This window comes from Atractosteus spatula, chromosome 14, assembly GCF_055471065.1.
Source record: "Atractosteus spatula isolate fAtrSpa1 chromosome 14, fAtrSpa1.hap1, whole genome shotgun sequence".
Classification (NCBI taxonomy): domain Eukaryota; kingdom Metazoa; phylum Chordata; class Actinopteri; order Semionotiformes; family Lepisosteidae; genus Atractosteus; species Atractosteus spatula.
In genome coordinates this window covers 30,565,906-30,583,340 of record NC_142719.1, presented here as the reverse complement: position 1 = coordinate 30,583,340, position 17,435 = coordinate 30,565,906, and the positions used below count along the sequence as shown (strand labels likewise).

Here is a 17,435-nt window from a genome sequence, read left to right as displayed (position 1 = left end):
CAGTGTACTGTGGGAGACAGTGGGTTGCCTGCAGTATACATGGTGAAATCCTTCTGTGAGACTGTGCTCTCACTGATGGTACTCCAGGCTTAGGCCGATAGGACACTAACCCAAGTCCAACCAAACCCGACAGTGCTTGGTCTCATGCAAAAAATGCATGAGAAAGGAAGACTCCTGCAAAGTTACAGTGCAGATGGGCAAAGCTGTCTGTCAATGAAGAACACTGTCGTTCCATAAATCAACTACGGTCAAATAACAGGGAGCCACAGGGCAAGGAGTCTGAAAGACATGCAACATCAGGTGCAGTGTAGATACTTCTGCCCTCTGTAGACTAGTATAAGGCTTTTCTGTATACTCTGTTCCCCCTTCATCAAATAATGAGATTGCCTTTTCATGTCCCGAATTCTTTTGTCGGTCATATGTTTGAAATCCATTTGTTACAGCAGATCAAAGACCAAGGAGAAGCAGCAGTGTTTCATGTGCATGGCAGGAGGGAGAACGATCCTTCTTTTCAGCCCAGCGTCTGGGGAGCAGAGAGGCTGGCGGCTGCTCACCTTCAGCTTCCTCTCAGCCCGGGCGGCTTGCTTACACAGCGGGTGCCACACCTCGGAGCCTGCAAGGTCAAGACAACATCAGAGCGCGCGCGCACACCGGGGCCGGCCCCCGTTAATGAGCCAGGGCCCTGCTTCATGGACCCCACGCTGAATGCAGGGAGAGGATTCTTCACACCTGAGGGCTGGCTGGTTCCCCCCTGCCACTGAAGAGCCCTCGTAGAAGCAGCTAATGCCCAGTAAATCACTGTGAAATCGCTGTTCAGCACAGAAAGGCAGGGGATGGTAAGATTGGAACTGGGGGGGGGGCAAAGCAAATTCGTGGTAGCAGAATGGCAACATAAAGGGAAGAAATGCAGAAATCTTTTCCGTTATCTGCCAAGATAACTTTCCTAAGGGTGGCACAGCGCGCACGGCATTGGGGTCCTGGGTTCAATTCCAGAAATGGAATGGTGTGGAGTTTGCATGTTTGCCTTCTGTTTGCATGGGTTTCTTCTGGGTTCTCCAGTTTCTTCCCACAATCCAAAGCCATACTGGTAGGTTAATTTGCTTCTGGGAAAACCGGCCCTGGTGTGAGTGTGTGTGTGTCTGGGAGTGTCCTGTGATGAAGGCCCTGTCTAGTCCAGGGTGTACCCTGCCTTGCACCTGTTGCTTGCCAGGATGGGCTCCAGCTCCCCCAAAACCCTGAATTGGATAAAGTTATCAGAAAAACGATGGATGGGTGGTAAACTTTGCTAAAAAGAACATTGATGCATTTCTATGAAAAGAGTTCAGGTGGGTAGCAGCGTCAGCATGCGTAGGCTGCAAAGGAACAAGTAATAGGTTTATTCCAGGCTGAAAAGAGGAGAAAGGAAACAACATTTCGGCCGTGGAGCCTTCTTCAAAACGTTGTGTTTCCTTTCTTCTCTTTTCAGCATGGAATAAACCTATTACTTGTTCCTTTCTATGAAAAGATCTCAACTGGAAAGAAAGAGAGAGGCCAACCTGCTCTCCGCTGGCTGACTGAGTGCAAAAAAAGTTTTAAACACATTTTTGTCTTCTAATTGACAATAATCATTCACAGCGCTCATTAACCTCCTGGCACCTGGCACCCGGCGAGCAGCTTCAGAGTGATTCTGCCCCGTCAGGGCGCAACCTGGGGGCAGGTTTTATTCTGTCGGCACAGCGCTCGCCAAAGGAAGGAGACAAACACAACAGCTCAGCCAGGGAAAAAAAAAAAAAAAGCACTTTAATTTTCTTTGCTCCGAGGCAAGAAGCAAATGTTATCTGTGCCAGCCAGTCTGGTAATGTCATTATCCATTTTTCATGACTTTCTGGCCCATGGTAATGTGGCTCTCCGACACAGCTTCAGAATAATGGCTTCGTTTTTTTAATTCGTCTTCCTTAGGAACACGGTTCGCCGTTGTGTCGTTAAAAACCTATATAGTATGGAACAAATCACGGCTTGCCCTTGCTCGTTTTTCACTTCCGGGGAGACACAGATCTAGGGTGTCCCTAGGGCCGGCAACCTTCCACCCTCCCGCAGACCAATCCTGTACCCCTCTACATCGTCACACCGCTGAGTTTTGATAAATTAGTGATAATAGCGGGAGCCCGCCGGAACGTGAATGCATGAGTGACTGGAGGCTAGCACGAGGCTGAAGAAAGAGTCTCTTCCTGTCAGCTGAAGAGCGCGGGAGCAGGACAGCCACAGAGCCAAAGACAAAGGAAATGCTCCGTAGACACGGAGACCCCTTTTCCCCCTTAAGTCTTTTCTAAAATCCATTTCTGACAGGGGCAGGGCGATGGCCTGGAGTTCATAGGGGAACTGCAGTCCCAATTTCTCAGACTGGTTAGTAAATCTCGGTAACAAAATAAATTCATTGACGGCAGTGCAAAATTGGACAAATTCCAAATTAAACACAAAATCCAAAAATGTGTAAAAGTACTGTAAATCGCCATGTTGTTGCAAACCCCTGGTCTCTACATGGGCAAGAGTGACAGTGCGTAAGAATCGTGACGTGAAGTTGCCCTTCCTGCTCACTAGTCACTGCCATGACTAATGTACTGTAATAAGTACAGGTTGTGCAGCAGACAATTCACCACAGAAATTTTCCAACGTGATCTGGATGCAGAGTTAACAAGCAGTATTTGTCAGCAAAACCGTCTCGACGTCGAGAGGAATATTTCTATTGGATTAAAGAGATGTATTCACAGGCCTGCTTGTTTAGAATGTAATAAGGCCGCAAAACCTCACTAGAAATTTTGTTGCCTTGTTCTGAACTGCAAAACATGGCTCTGTGCATACCTGGAAATTCCATCTATTCTGTGATGTAAACTGGAGTGTTTTACAAGTTACTGTGTACATTTTACCGTTAATGCGCATCAATGCTGATTCTTTCTAACCCGGAAGCATAAAAATAGCATTGCAGTTCCCCTTTAAAGGACTTAGCCGGCATGAAATTCCCAGCTAAAGTCAACAAGAGCCGGAGTGAGGAACATCTTGATAGCCGTGCCAGGTCTCACCTGTCAGGTACATCTCCTCGCCCTCCGTGAACATCATGTGACAGCGGGCGCAGCGCGCGCACGTCGGGTGGTAGTGCTTCCCTCCGGCCTGAGAGAGAAACCCGGGTGAGAGAGTTGTTAGGTGAAGTGCGATGGCGAGGCAGAGGGTGAACAAGGAGAAAGCAAGGCAACAGGTCGAAAAGATGTTGGAGGAAGAAATTAAACACAGATGTTCCGTTTAGACATTGTGAAAGCTAAATCGAGTCTGCGTTCATGAAGTGTAGACTTTGACTGAAAGGTTCTATTTGCAAGCCTCAAATCGTTGCTGGCTTCACGCTTTTTAATGGCTCTCTGTTCAGTGGCCTCTAATTGCTGCTGTTAAGCATTGATGTTAACAAGCCAGGCTTAACGGGAAAAAACAAAAAGGTACCACATCTGTTAGTTTCCCCCAAACACGAGCAGCACACTGTTCCTTTGCCTCTTTAAAAGGCTGTGCCACTCCAGGCTTTAGAAGTGACAGCCCTTTGCACGAATGTCAGTTCACACCTAGTGTGTGCAGCTAGGCTGGGTGGGTGCTTGGAACACCCAGCACCCAGTGTCTAGAGAGGAGCCTGCTGCCTGTAATTCCTGGCCTGGCTCAAACTGCTCTGCAGCGGGAGTCGGATTCCCAGCCGTGCCCTGTGTGGCGGTGCTTGTGCAACGTGTCACGCGTGCTGCTTGTGCCGCCTCGCGGAGCTGCCTCTCGGTGTGCACCGATCCCTCCGGGAACTGGCCTGCTACTGCTCTGGCACAAAACCCAGTCTGGGCAAGAACACTTCAGACACAGAGCTGGCTTCTCACAGGAATGTGGCATCCAACAAAACAAGACAAGCAAAAGACTTGGAGCCTTTTACTTTAACGACTTCTTCCAGTGTCCAAGACAACACAGTTTTAGATTTTTCAAATCGCCTTTTCCTGCAAAGCTGCAGAGCATGCACAAATACCAACACATTTCTGGAGTCTGCAGAGACAGCACTGACACCACAGCGCACAGATCTTAACCAAAAAGGAATGAATTTTATTGGCAGAAGTAGCTCACCTTATTTGAAGCAGGTGGTGGTACTTTTAGAAAGCCGTTTTCATTGTACTCTCCTATGATTGAGTGCATTTTTTATTGTACTGTACTTCAAAATGCTATTCCCATGATACATAAGAGTGTATTGGCACTTACAGACTGTAATCTGTGCTGTTTTATGGTCCTCATCAATCTACATACAAAAAAAGAGTCTACTCCAGGACTTCCACTGCAATTCAGGCATAATGCGGGGATCAAAATTCATCTCATCTGGGGATGTTATTTTCCAGCTTTCTGGGATGTTTTGATCTTCAAAGAACGGGGTTCACATACTTCCATTCCTATATGAGCAGGAGGAGAGGGTTAAACTGAACTACGTGGTTCATTACTGGCCAGAGAAGGAATAAAGGAGGACTGTGAGACCTACACAAACACTCCTGCCCTCACCTGCTTCAGGAATTCCAGCTTTAGCAGGAATTCAGGTAGACAAAAAATGTATATATACCCTAGTAAACTTGAAATCTAGCTATTTTGCAGCAGTAAAACTGTCAGGCTTGCAAGTGTGCTGGGTAGTAGTCTCTCTATAACAGCAGTGAATCAAGTTGTAGATTTTCTGCATTCCTACAGTATGTTCATCCTTCTCACTATACATACTATGGTAAGAACCACATAAAATGTAGCAAGCCACAGGAACATGCTAAAGCTACAGTATGCGCCTGGCAGAAGCACAGAAAAACTACACCATCCAGACGTGCTGTGCTAGACCTCCATAAAAGGAGACGTCTTGCTCTGCTGCAGATTATTAGTGTAATAACATTTTATTTTCAGTGTTCATCTCTTCTCTGAAGGGGACAAGGCTTTGGCTGAATGAAAGTCTGCAACAATAGCAACTCCGATGAAAAAAGGTTCCTCAGTCTCTTCAATCTCAATCTCATTTCCTTGCTGACACACATGTTCGGGCACCGGAGGAGTGATTGTCCTTCAAGGGTGGGGGGGGGGGAGATTAACCCATGGCCTGACATTGCTCTGACAGCCTGATGTTCATAGGAGAGCACTACCAGGATGTGCCAGAAATTGCTTGTCATCTGTTAACCATGTAAATGGCCAGACAGCCTATTCATTTTCAGGAACAGAGCATGCAATGGATGTCATGTGCGTGGGAGTGGGTGGCTTCACTGTCACACAGAAACAATACTGCCAGAGACAGGCCAGCCAGCTCCCCAATACGTGTCAAAGACGCCATACTGCACTTTATATCACAGCGTAATATAACCTTCTCTGTTAAGACTTTAAGAAAGAGAAAAAGACATCTTTCTGTCTGCAGATAAAATGTGGAATATAAATCTGCATTAAAAACCTTGTCTATAAATACATTTTTCAACAGCAACTTTTATATATGATGATGTTGGTGAACTTTAATGTATGGTGATGTGCTGGCTGCAGGTAGGAGAGTGCTTTTGCTTGGACAGAAACACATGCAGCCCCTTCCGAATTCCAGGAGTTCCCCTACATTCCAGTTGTGTCGTCTCTTCCTGATCCTGTCTTATGGAAGTCCTGTGTAATGGCATGGTTGTGCAGTGGTGAGCATCGGGCCCTGGGTTCAATTCCTGGGGTGCTGTCTGTGTGGAGTTTGCATGTTCTCACAGTGTTCACTCCTTGTGCTCTGGTTTCCCCCCACAATCCAAAGACAAGCTGGTAGGTTAATTGGCTTCTGGGAGATTTGGACCTGGTGTGAGCGTGTAAAGTGTCTGTGTGTGCCCTGTGATGGACTGGCGTCCTGTCCAGGGTGTATCCTGCCAAGCGCCTGTGGCTTGATGGGTTAGGCTCTAGCTTCCCCATGACACTCTACTGAATAAAGCAGTTTAGAAAATGTATGGATGGAAATCCTATGGATTAACCTTTAGGATTTTAGACACCTGAATGAGGTCCTCTCGGAGTCTTCTCTGTTCGAGAGTAAAACGATTCAGTTTTTTAGCCTGCAAAAGTAGAACACATCTTTATAATGTATTTTGTAATGTGTGGACTAAAACTGGACTTCATACTCCAAGTGAGGTCTTCCTAATGCATTGTACAATTTTCACATAACTTCCCTCGATTTAAATTCTGGACTTGCAACTTCATACTGTACTGTATCTTAACATTTTGCCTTTTTTATTGCTTTCCCTCACTGTCTGAACACCTTAGTCTCTTTATAAGTATTTTCTTTCCACTGAAGTATTCAATTCAGTGTTTTCTGTCTCATATTAATAGCATCTGCTACCCACATGCGATACTTCCACTTGTCAATGGAATGACAATGTCATGGGCTTGCTGCATGAATTTCCTGTCTCAAATTGTTTAGAATTCTTTGACAGTCTTTGCAAATCCTCCTATTTTGCTATCATCTGCAAACCTGACTCTCTCACTAACTGTACCAGAATGCAGATCGTTGCAATTAGGAAGAACAGCAGTCCTCATACAGATGCCTGTTGTATGCCGCTAATTCTGTTACCCCCATCTATATAGAAGTACTTTGATAAAGGTACCCTGCTTTTATCCTTTGATAGAGGAAACCCTGTGGGGTTTGAACCCGGGGCCCTAGATGTTCTGTGCTCTGAAAGGAGGGGAGCATGGTACCCCTCTGACCCTCTGCAGAACTCATCTCTCACAGTGCATGCAGTGGACTTTCATGGTCTATGGAAAACAAGATCACGCAACCCATAGACAGAACAGGAGCTCTGATTTGTCTGATGTAGGACAAGTGTCCTGCGCATTATTTATCAGAAAGAAAATCCACAGCACCTCAGTCCCATTAAAGGCTTGTGCGTGCGCCTGTACTGTACAGGTTTAATCCTGCATCAGGATTATTCTGTTTTCTTAGGCCATCCACGAAAGAGCTTATGCAAATAGTTTGAAATGCAGGGGACGCTTTGATGCATCAACATGAGAAATTGCGTTTTGGCGTCCCTGTCCTCCCAGGACAAATAATGTAGACCCCTGTGATTTGTATCTATCCAGCGTACTCCAAGGCAAGAAAAACAAAATGTCACAGAGAGAGTATCACAGAAGCCAGCTGTAAGGGATTTATGCTCTCTGTGTCCCGATCAGACGCGTCCTGCTTGTGGGACTTCAGAAATCCACCGACATGTATTTGGAGTCAGCGGAAAGACTGCAGGAGGAGCACTGGCTTTCTCCTACATGGACGCAGGAATCTGGCTCTGCGGGCAGCTGGTTCCCAGACCACCCTGCTCCACCGCTACAGCCTGAAACTCTCTTTGATGTGGGAATGGAAAGAATCGCTTTGAGCTGTGCAGCACTAAGCCAGGAGAAAGAGACAAAGGAATGCGCTGCAGCCCTGAATAAATTCAAAGGCCGTTATATTTTTGTGGCGGAGCTGGAGGTAAACTCACTGTTAAAGACTCGGCTTCCATGTCCGCGCCCCAGAACAGCAGCAGACCGAGACGGGGAAACTGTAAGGAGCCAGAGCACGCAGGGCCTGCCCTGAAGGTGGCGTCTCGAGGAGAGGATGGGCACATGTCAACCTGATATGGGCAAGTCAAAACCTGATCGCTGGCCAGGCTTCAAGAACGGACAATCCAAAACTCGAAGGGAGCAAAAAAAAGCCTCTTGATTTCCTGAGGAAGCTTGCTGCTTACTGATGAGAGGCTCATTTCCTGTCGCCATGACCACCGCTGACAGAACTCGCATAGATTCACCCTCAACATTTCTTCAGACAATAAAAACACCTCTGTGCCCACGGACGCTGTAGAGGACCGGCGCCACCAGGGCAGGGTAGATGAAGGTTTCCTGGTTCAAAGAGAGATCCGTGCCGGAAGCTAATTAAAAAGGCCGCGTGGAAGGAAACCGACTGAGCCAAGGCGAACGTTCGCGAGGTGCTCGAGGGGGCCCGGCAGCTGTCGAGTCCCCGGGCGCTGCAGGAGCCCACCGGGCGGCTGAGGCGTGGCGTGATGACAGCTGCGGCAGGGGCGTGCTCCATCAAGGAGGAATACAGATCAGAGCTGTCACGCTGTCGCCAAGTGAGAGGTCCCCAGAGGGGACATTAATGAACTGCTGCAGCTTGGCAGCGTGTGCAAGGCTGCCAAAGGGGACAGGCCCAGGCACAGAGAGGAAAAACTCAAACCTCCGGTGCCCCACACACCCCTTTTTTCCTGTTCATGGCCACCCGTTGCCTAGTGCTGTGTCCAAAACAAGGCATTACATCTCTCACTGGCGGAGGCACCAGGTGTACGGCAAGTCAGGAGGCCCATTAGCCTGACAAGCTGTCAAGCACAGGCGTGCGTGTGAGTGTTGGGGGGGCGTCAGCCAATTGTAGCCCAGAAAACTGAAGACATGGCCAGTCAGAGCCTGGACAGCTGCAGCTTCAACCAATCAGAGCTCAGATACTTACAAACACAGCCAATCAGAGCCTCAACAGCTGCAGATTCAGCCATTCAGAGCCCAGTTACAAACAAAAACACAGCCATTCAGAGCCTGAACAGCTGCAGATTCAGCCACTCAAAGATCAGATACCTACAGACACAGCCAATCTGAGCTCAGATACTACAGACACAGCCAAATCAATACTGTGATAACTGCAGATTCAGCCAATGAAAACCCATACAGGCGTGGACATAGTACATAAAGCCAAACTTCATCAAACACAGCTGGAGCCATAGGAATAACAGGATGTGTTTCGTACAATTTTCATGATGGCAAGGAATTGTTGGGGGTCAGTACTGCTGCTGTGTGGAGTATGCGCGTTCTCCACGTGTACATGTGGGTTTTCAACGGATGCTCCAGGTTTCCTTCCAAAGACATACACCTAAGATGTCATCGAATATTCTAACTTGTCCCCCTGGGATTTCTTCCCCCATAAGGAAGACTGCTGCTCGTCTCCCCACTTCCCCGATCAAGTGTGGAGTAGCCTCAGTGCCTCACTCCCCTAAACCAGGATGGGACACCCAATTTTCTGCCATTTAACACAGACAATTACTGACCTGTCCATCAGCTTCTCTATTGCAGTTCCCATGCTGTTTAACCCTGCATGGACTGCTGGAGTTGAACAGCTACAAATCTGGATATATATCTGAATCTTGGCTTCGAGCAAGCAGCAAGGAGAAAGAGTAGGTTCTCCTATGTCCATGTGTCTGTGGAATTAAGGAGGATGCTGACCAGAGTCTGTCACCAAGACAAAGATGTGAATAGCGGCCCGCAGTACATGAGCACTTCTTGCTTCCTTTTTTACGCACAAACAATATTTCAGGCTGTAAAGGGTTACAGCTGTTCACGCCATTATGACATCATCTCCTTTGATCTCGGATCCCTCCGGATTACGATGAAAGATCCGCAACTTTCCCCCACTGCTGCTGTCTCCCGTAGGGCTGGCAATGAGCGCCGGGCAGCTGGACGCATTCGAAACCGAGACCCGAGCGTGTGCCAGGGTGCCGAGTGGCGCTGGCAGGGAGAGCAGCTGCCAGGCAGAGAGCAAGCCCTGCCTGTGTACAGTACATCGCCGCGAGGCCAGGACCGAAGGGCTCTGCCTCCGCACACAGCACGACAGAGCAGGTCTGGGATCGCAAAGCTGCGATTTCCCTTTGAGCTCATTTTCAGCAACCCCTTTGCACGAGCTGAAAAAAAACAATGTCCTCTCCTCCTGAAAGGGGCAGGAGAAACGCTAAATAAAAAGAGCAGCTGTAACGCAGGCATGGAGAAGATTGTTTTTTCTAATCTTTTCACAGACGTAGCTTTTGGGAGAGGGTTGATTTGGAGCCGCGCTGAAAAAGTGGAGCGAGTTTTACCCCGCAGTAAAAACGCCTGACAGCCGTCCTATGTCTGTATGGTCCAGCAGAAATAGGCCGAATTTGTCTGGGAATGTAATGTTAAAAAATGTCGACCCTTTGTGTCCTGGCCTGCACTGAAAGGATTATGCACAAGTTGAAGCCCTTGAGCTAGAAGCACATTGTGTGTCTGCTCCCACAACACACTGGAGCACATCTGGAACATGTGTTACAGTACCCCCTGCCCCCCAGCCGTCTCTGTGAGGACAAGCCCTGTGCTTAGCCAGCAGCCATATCACCCTGCAACTCACAGCTGGCAGCCCCACTGAAGCTCAGCAGGTGTGAGTCTGGTCAGTACCTGGTTGGGAGACCTCCTGGGAAAAACTAAGGCTGCTGCTGGAAGAGGTGTTAGTGGGGCCAGCAGAGGGCGCTCACCCTGCAGCCCATGTGGATCCTAATGCCCCAGTATAGTGATGGGGACACTATACTGTAAACAGGTGCTGTCCTTCGGATGAGATGTAAAACCGAGGTCCTGACTCTCTGTGGTCATTAAAAATCCCAGGGTGTTTCTTGAAAAGAGTAGGGGTGTAACCCTGGTGTCCTGGCCAAATTTCTCATTGGCCCTTACCAATCATGGCCTCCTAATAATCCCCATCTATGAACTGGCTTCATTAGTCTGCTCTCCTCCCCACTGAGAGCTGATGTGTGGTGAGTGTTCTGGTGCACAATGTCTGCCGTAGCATCATCCAGGTGGTGCTGCACATTGGTGGTGGTGGAGGGGAGTCCCCATTACCTGTAAAGCGCTTTGAGTGGAGTGTGTAATTGCTTACACTATATAAGTGCAAGCAATTATTATTATTATAATTATTATTATTACAGGCTGAAACACTTCTAGTCTTGTGTCCTTGCTTTACTGCTGGTCCTAAGCTGGCCTTGACAATAGCCTTCAAGATGTTAAGTACTGGAGTCAAGTTGTTATTTGGTTATTCTGATTATTATTAATTAATTCTTTCCATGGCTCCACGTGTCTCCATTTATGCAACTGGATAATATAATGAACCATGAACTCACTATCTTCTGGCTACATGTCCAGAGCCCTAAGCCCTAATTGTACAGTGCACCAGGTACCTCGTTTTGGAATACTGTTTTTTGGCCACCACGCTACAGAAAAGATCCTGCTGTTCTGGAATGATTCCAGAGAAGAGCAACCACATACATTCCAGGGCTCAAAGGAACGTCCCACACTGACAGGCTGGAGGAACTGAACCTCTTCAGTCCTGACCAAGGACAACTACAGGGGCACATGACCTCGTGAAACACGAACGCAAATGGAGACTAGAGGAAACTGAAAACAGCAGGCACCTCTGTACAAAGTTGTGGGAGTGAGGAACAAGCTGCCTGGCCATGCTGATGAAGCTGATGCCCTTGGAGTCTTTCAAGAAGTAGCTGGATGAGATCCTCCAGTCAGGACAGGAGGCACTACTTTACACAAAGAGTGGTGGGAGTGTGGAACAAGCTGCCCAGCCATGTGGTTGAAGCTGATATCCCGGCTCCTTTCAAGAAACGACTGGACAACATCCTTGGACCAATTATCCACAAAATAAGCTACATGTGTTGATTGGCCTCCTCTCACTTATAACACGATTTACGTTCTTATTATCTAATAACAAGCCCAGTGAAGGTCTGGCATCACACCAGCCTTTTGCAGTCCTTATAATACAGCTGTTCATGTGATAAACATGCTCCCAGTTTTTTATTGTATGTTATCTATAATATTTGTATGATTTTTATTTAATCCCCCTAAAGATTGCCTTTCCTCATAAACTGAAACACAAACCCTTGAACCTCATAAGCCCCTTGTTTCCCTCAGGAAATAGTTGAAAGGAAGCGTTAAAGAGCCAAACAAGCCCTGTGCATCTTTGGAGACGCAGGTAAGGAGATCGTTTGAAAGATCCAGTTACAAGATCAATCAAGGAGGCAGGAGAGGGTGTCTGCTACAGAATAATCCAATCCATTTATCTCATCCCTCTGAAGGGAGGTCAGCTCATGGGGCTTGATGAATAAAACCTGGGAGTTTAAGAGGATATTGTAGCGAATGCCCATCCAAAAAGCCGGAACTGAGTCCTTGTCTGCATCCTAGAAAAGGCAGCCAAGTGCCAAAGGTTGTCTCCATGACGACAAAGCCTGGATAGAGCTGTGAAGAGGAAGACAAGTACAGTGCGAGCCGACACAAAGCTTTTCTCGGACCAGAGATTAAACTGACCCCAGCTTAGAAGGCAGTGTGTGTGTGGGGGGGGGGGAGCAAGCTTGTATCAAACTGCAGAGGACGGCCCCCCACCCTGAATCAAAACTCCAGCCCTGATCAGTACCAGCCCACTGCCTGTCTCAGCCTGTGTCTCAGCTCCTCCTCTCCTCCAGGGCACAACAGGCCCAACACCTCCCCTTCCTCCCCAGGTACAGCACCCCTCTATTAGACCCTAGAAAAGAAGGCCTTGGGAAAAACAAGGCAGATATCAGACACACTGAAAGCCGGGATAATCGTAGGCATCTATTTAGAGAGGTTTCAGGCCAGAGGAAAGGTACTGAACTCGTGCGTTCTACCTGTAGGTGATCTACAGAGCCCGAGAAAACCAGCTAGCCTGTGGCCCTCAGGAGCCAGGACTGCAGCTCCCAGCTTTCTGAGGATCCTATCAGCAGAAACGTGTGCACGCTGCTCTTACAGAGCCTGCTGCCAAGACTCTCAAGCCTTAAGTGCTTTCAGAACCTTTTAGATAGCAACGCATTAAGGGGTCGAGATGTCTTTACCGGTTGGCTATATCTTCATGTGCAGAACCTTGTGTGTACACACACTACATATAAATGGTAATCGATAACACTTTCTACTCTTACCTAATGTTTGCGCATGAATGATAATAGCTCCTGATAAAAGAAACAGCACGTAATAAAAATATTTTCTAATATAACCTTCAAATAAAAGCATCTGCAACTGTATGTACTGTAGTACCACTTATATTGTTATATAGTTATAACCATTAATTTATTAATAATTTATTAGATTTTTTTGCATCCAGTTTGAGATGAGGTAACAGGTTCAACTGACATGTATTTTTCTCTGTAGATTGTGTGGTTCTGGTAGACACATAGTGGTGCTCTTCTGTATGGACCAGAATTTGCAATAGTGGTGACACTGTGCTGTAGGACATGCTACATCCTTTAGATCCTTTATGCTAAACTGAGGTCCCGCTTGGTCAGTACAGATCCCAGGGCAGTTGTAAGAGTAGGGGTGTCAACTCCCCTGTCCTGGCAGTAATCCACTCTGGTCTTATACAGTTTCTCTCTCCTCCACTGATCTGTATGTCGTGGGGCTGCAGGAGGACTGAACCCCACTCTGGTCTTGTACAGTTTCTCTCTCCTCCCCTGATCTGTGTGTCGTGGGGCTGCAGGAGGACTGAACCCCACTCTGGTCTTGTACAGTTTCTCTCTCCTCCCCTGATCTGTGTGTCGTGGGGCTGCAGGAGGACTGAACCCCACTCTGGTCTTGTACAGTTTCTCTCTCCTCCCCTGATCTGTGTGTCGTGGGGCTACAGGTGCAGAACAGTGTCACCCCAGGTGGTTCTGCACTTCAATGGGGATGAACTGGATCCCCTCCTATGTATAGCTTGCATTGGGATCCTTCAGGCTGAGAAGTGCAATATGAATACAGGGAACTATTGCTTACCTCCAATACTCGTCCACTGATATACCTGTTGCAGGTCTCGCATTTAATCCCAAACTGAGTGTGATAGTCGGTCTCGCAGTATGGCACACCATCCCTGACAGAGACACAGCACAGGGAGAGTTAACAAGGTGTGCGGGTGATCTCTGGCCTTTTAAAACACATCCCTGAAGTTGACTAAAAAGACTGCATTTCATTCAGTACTTTCCAGACCACCCACTGAGTTTTTGCAGAAGCTATCTGGTTTAAATGTAAAAGGATCTGTGCTGATTGCCCTTCTCTTAGGGTTAGCATTCGGCAGCAAAGCTATACATCTCTGGGCCCTGCTGGTAGTTAAGGGGCTTCTAAACAACCCTAAATTCATAATGAGGATTTGTTTTTTGGCGTTTAATTGGAAAAAGTCTGTGTTTATTGTGAGCGGCATGGTGGCGCAGTGGTTTGCACTGCTGTCTTTCAGCCCTGGGGTCCTGCGTGCACTTTCTGGGGTGCTATCTGTGTGGAGTTTGTATGTTCTCCCTGGGTTTGCATGGGTTTCCTCCTACAAGACAAGCTGGCAGGTTAACTGGCTTCTGGGAAAGTTGGCCCTGGTACCCCTGGTACGAGTGTGTCTGTCTGTATCTGTGTGTGCCCTGCAGTGGACTTGCGCACCCTCCAGAGTGTACCCTGCCTGTGCCAGCTGCTTGCTGGGATAGACTCCAGCTCCCTGTACTGGATAAAGCCGTTCGAAAAAAAGCATGTCGGATGGATCGACGTATTGATTGTTTGGTGTTTCCATGGTTTTTGCAGATACCTTAAAAGCAGTCTTTCAGTGCAGAAGGAGACTTTTTCCACCTTTTCTTCACTTTGCCTTACGAAAGACAACATCTACAAGAAACCTGCCCTTTCTTGTATAACAAACTGGGAAGTGCCTTGTAGACAGGAGAGCGCTGGTTTCCCAAGGCCTGGAAATTATCTGAGCTTCGCACCAGTTCACAGCGACAGTAACTGGCCTCAACAGCGGGGACATTCCCCACTTTGAAGAAAAATAAAACACTTCAGATGTAGCTCTCTCAGCACACGGCACCGTTAGGCTGAACTCAGCTTGTAAAAAGGAACATATCCTTGCTGGATATTCTTCAGAGCAGACCCCCCCAAAATATCCCTTTCCAACTCTTGATTCCACTTGACTTGTAAATAAGACACAGCCCTGATTATTTTAGAATCCACCTGCCTGTTCTGGATCAGTTTCAAGTGGTGGTAACAGCCCAGCTATACAGTGGTTTTCAACACTAATCTTTTATTCATCAGGGCACAATGTTTTGTGCTCACATTGAATAATTGCACTGCACAGTCGAGCAAAACAAAATTAAAGTACTCTCCGAATCTCCTCATAATGTCAATTCACTGCACTTGTCACTTCAAAATAAACACTAAGACTGCTATCTATAAATAGCTGATTAAATGAAAATAAAAATGCAAACAGTTAAAACAGGCAGGCGGTGTTTTTATCGTGCTGGTGACAGCTCCCCCGGGAGCTGTGTGACACAGGCTGAGCTCGCCCAAGTCGAGACACGTACTTGCTGATGTACTCCCCTGTCAACACGATCCCACAGGTCTGACATTTGAAGCAGCTGACATGCCACTGCTTCTCCAGAGCTAACAGGGACTGTCCTTGTCTGATCTCCTCCTTGCACCCTGCGCAATCTGTGACAGAGAGGGAAAGAGAGAGCCATGAGGACAGATGAGACTCACGGCGTCACGGATACATTATTAAATCTTATAAGCACGCGGGGCAGGTGGAACATGGATGGCGGTGATTCATGACTGCAGCAGATTTTCTTGAGGAGAGGTTCTGTGCCCATTCGTTTTCATTGTGCTGAAGCTGAGCACGACTCTGAGCTCTCCAGCCTGTCAGAGACAGACTGAAGGCTTGTTCAGCTCCAAAGAGAGGATACAGTCCAAGAAAAACATCAGACATTCCTTCGGATCGGCATTATTACTTTTCCTTAGTAATTTTATGGATTTCTTTTAACGACTTTCTAATCCTACCAATGCCAATGTGGTAGGGAAATTACATATTGATTTATTCCTTATTGCTTTTATTGTTCAACTCTCAGGCGTGCCACAGAAGGGTCAATAAGAATTCCACTTCCTGTGTTCCCTATGGATCATCAGCAAGAACGCTTTGATGTCTCACATTCCGGTGGGATATTCAGGACAGACAGGCGGGTGAAGAAGACAGTCCCTCAGGGGCAAGCTGAATAACTTCCTCCCAAAACCCACTTTCCCTTAGAAGTGTTTCATTTGCCTCTGTAGAGAAATGTGCTTTTTCTTCTGTTTACCTGTTTGGATTCCTCTCCAAACGCACAGGGTTTAATCTGGGCAAAATGAACAGGAAAGGGCATGGGATATTGTGGACTGCCCAGTTCAGATGTTGCCGGTGGGTAAACTCAACATTTACGTCTTTGAGACAATGTAGGGAAACAGTTCAAAAGATAAAATGTGAGGCTTTATTTTGTGCACAAACACAAAAGGCATAGAACTTAAATCAAGGGTTTTTAGGCGAAAATTGTATAATGCCTGTCTACAACGGTAAAATGCACATACAATAGGAAGGATATTACTGCTCCTGAATCCACCCAGATTCAAGGGCAATTAGATACAACCCCAATAAGTAAAACCAAAGTTTATAGGAAAGTCCCACACTGACAGGCTGACGGCAATGAACCGTTTTAATCGTGAACAGAGAAGACTACAGGGGGAACTGAAATAAGGGTTCAAAATCCTCAAAGACACTGACACAGTCAATCCAGAGGACTTCTTCAACGTCACCAGTGAAACTCAAACCACAAGGCGCCAGTGGAAACTACGGGGAAGTGCATTTAGAGCTGAGATCAGCAGGCACTTTACACAAAGGGTGCTGGGAGCCTGGAACAAGGTGCCCAGTCATGTTGTTGGCCTCTTTCAAGAACTGTCTGGGTAAGATCCTCTGGTCAATTAGCCACTAACAGCCAGAGGGGCCAGACTGACCGAATGCTCTCCTGTCATCTGTGCCCTTTCTGATGTCTTGACGCGCTTTAATCCAAAGCAAGGAGTGCTTGTGTCTGAGACTAGAGCTGAGTGTCAGCTGGAGAGGCAGCAGATGAAGCCCAGCGGTGCAGGCTGATTAATCACATAGGAATAAACAGCACCTCATCTCCGCGTGTGTCCAGTCAGAGCGGATGTCTGTCTGGGCCGTGGCTCAACCTGGATCAGGTCCCTACAGGCGGACACATTACCAAGCTGCCAAAGAGCCTTTTACACTTCCATTATCAGACATAACCCTTCCTCCAGTGGTTACGTGATCAAGCTTTTTATCAACTTTTGTCCTTTTCCGAAAGGCCCGTGCTCCTTCCCTCCCCACGGCTCTTCCAAACTGTGGTTTTACAGGGGAGATGCACCGGAGAAAAAGAAATGCAAGATGGAAATGAAGATTCCCTTGGAAAGCAGCTGAAGGCTCTGTAGAGTGAATTAGAGGGGTAAACGATCAGCCTGCAGTCTCCAGCGCCGGAACAGAGATGTGCTGATGGAGGAGGGCTGACGCCGCCCGGCCTCCCTCCAGAGACCAGACGAACTCCGGCTCGCCTTCCTGCCCTGGACTGTTCCGATGGAACACCGGAGAGCAGCTGGATTTCGCTGAACGGGCAAACCGCATTTCCGCCCCTTCGCTGCAACCGGATCGGCCCTGCCCAGCGGCCTCCTCCTGGCGGTATTGATTCCTGCGGGAGCCGCTGGATCTCTGCCCACAGGCCCCGCTCCAGTTCTGTTTATCCGGAAGGGGGTGCCCAGGCTCCTCTCTCTCTCCTCACTGCTGGGTACGGCTGAGGGATGAGGCAGGCTGACGCTTCACTCTTCTG

The 17,435-nt window shown here is 47.7% G+C and overlaps 1 protein-coding gene across 4 annotated transcripts in view; it reads right to left on the bottom strand.

Moving 5' to 3' along the window:
- The window catches only part of ablim3 (actin binding LIM protein family, member 3), a 122,708-nt gene that overhangs the window by 32,527 nt on the left and 72,746 nt on the right, over positions 1-17,435 (bottom strand). For all 4 annotated transcript variants that reach the window (XM_088932496.1, XM_088932495.1, XM_088932498.1 and 1 more), the window contains exons 5-8: positions 15,117-15,243; positions 13,564-13,657; positions 3,057-3,144; positions 555-613 (exon numbers count right to left, since the gene is read on the bottom strand). In XM_088932496.1, coding sequence (XP_088788622.1) covers positions 555-613; positions 3,057-3,144; positions 13,564-13,657; positions 15,117-15,243 — 368 coding nt within the window. The remainder of the gene's footprint in view (positions 1-554; positions 614-3,056; positions 3,145-13,563; positions 13,658-15,116; positions 15,244-17,435) is intronic.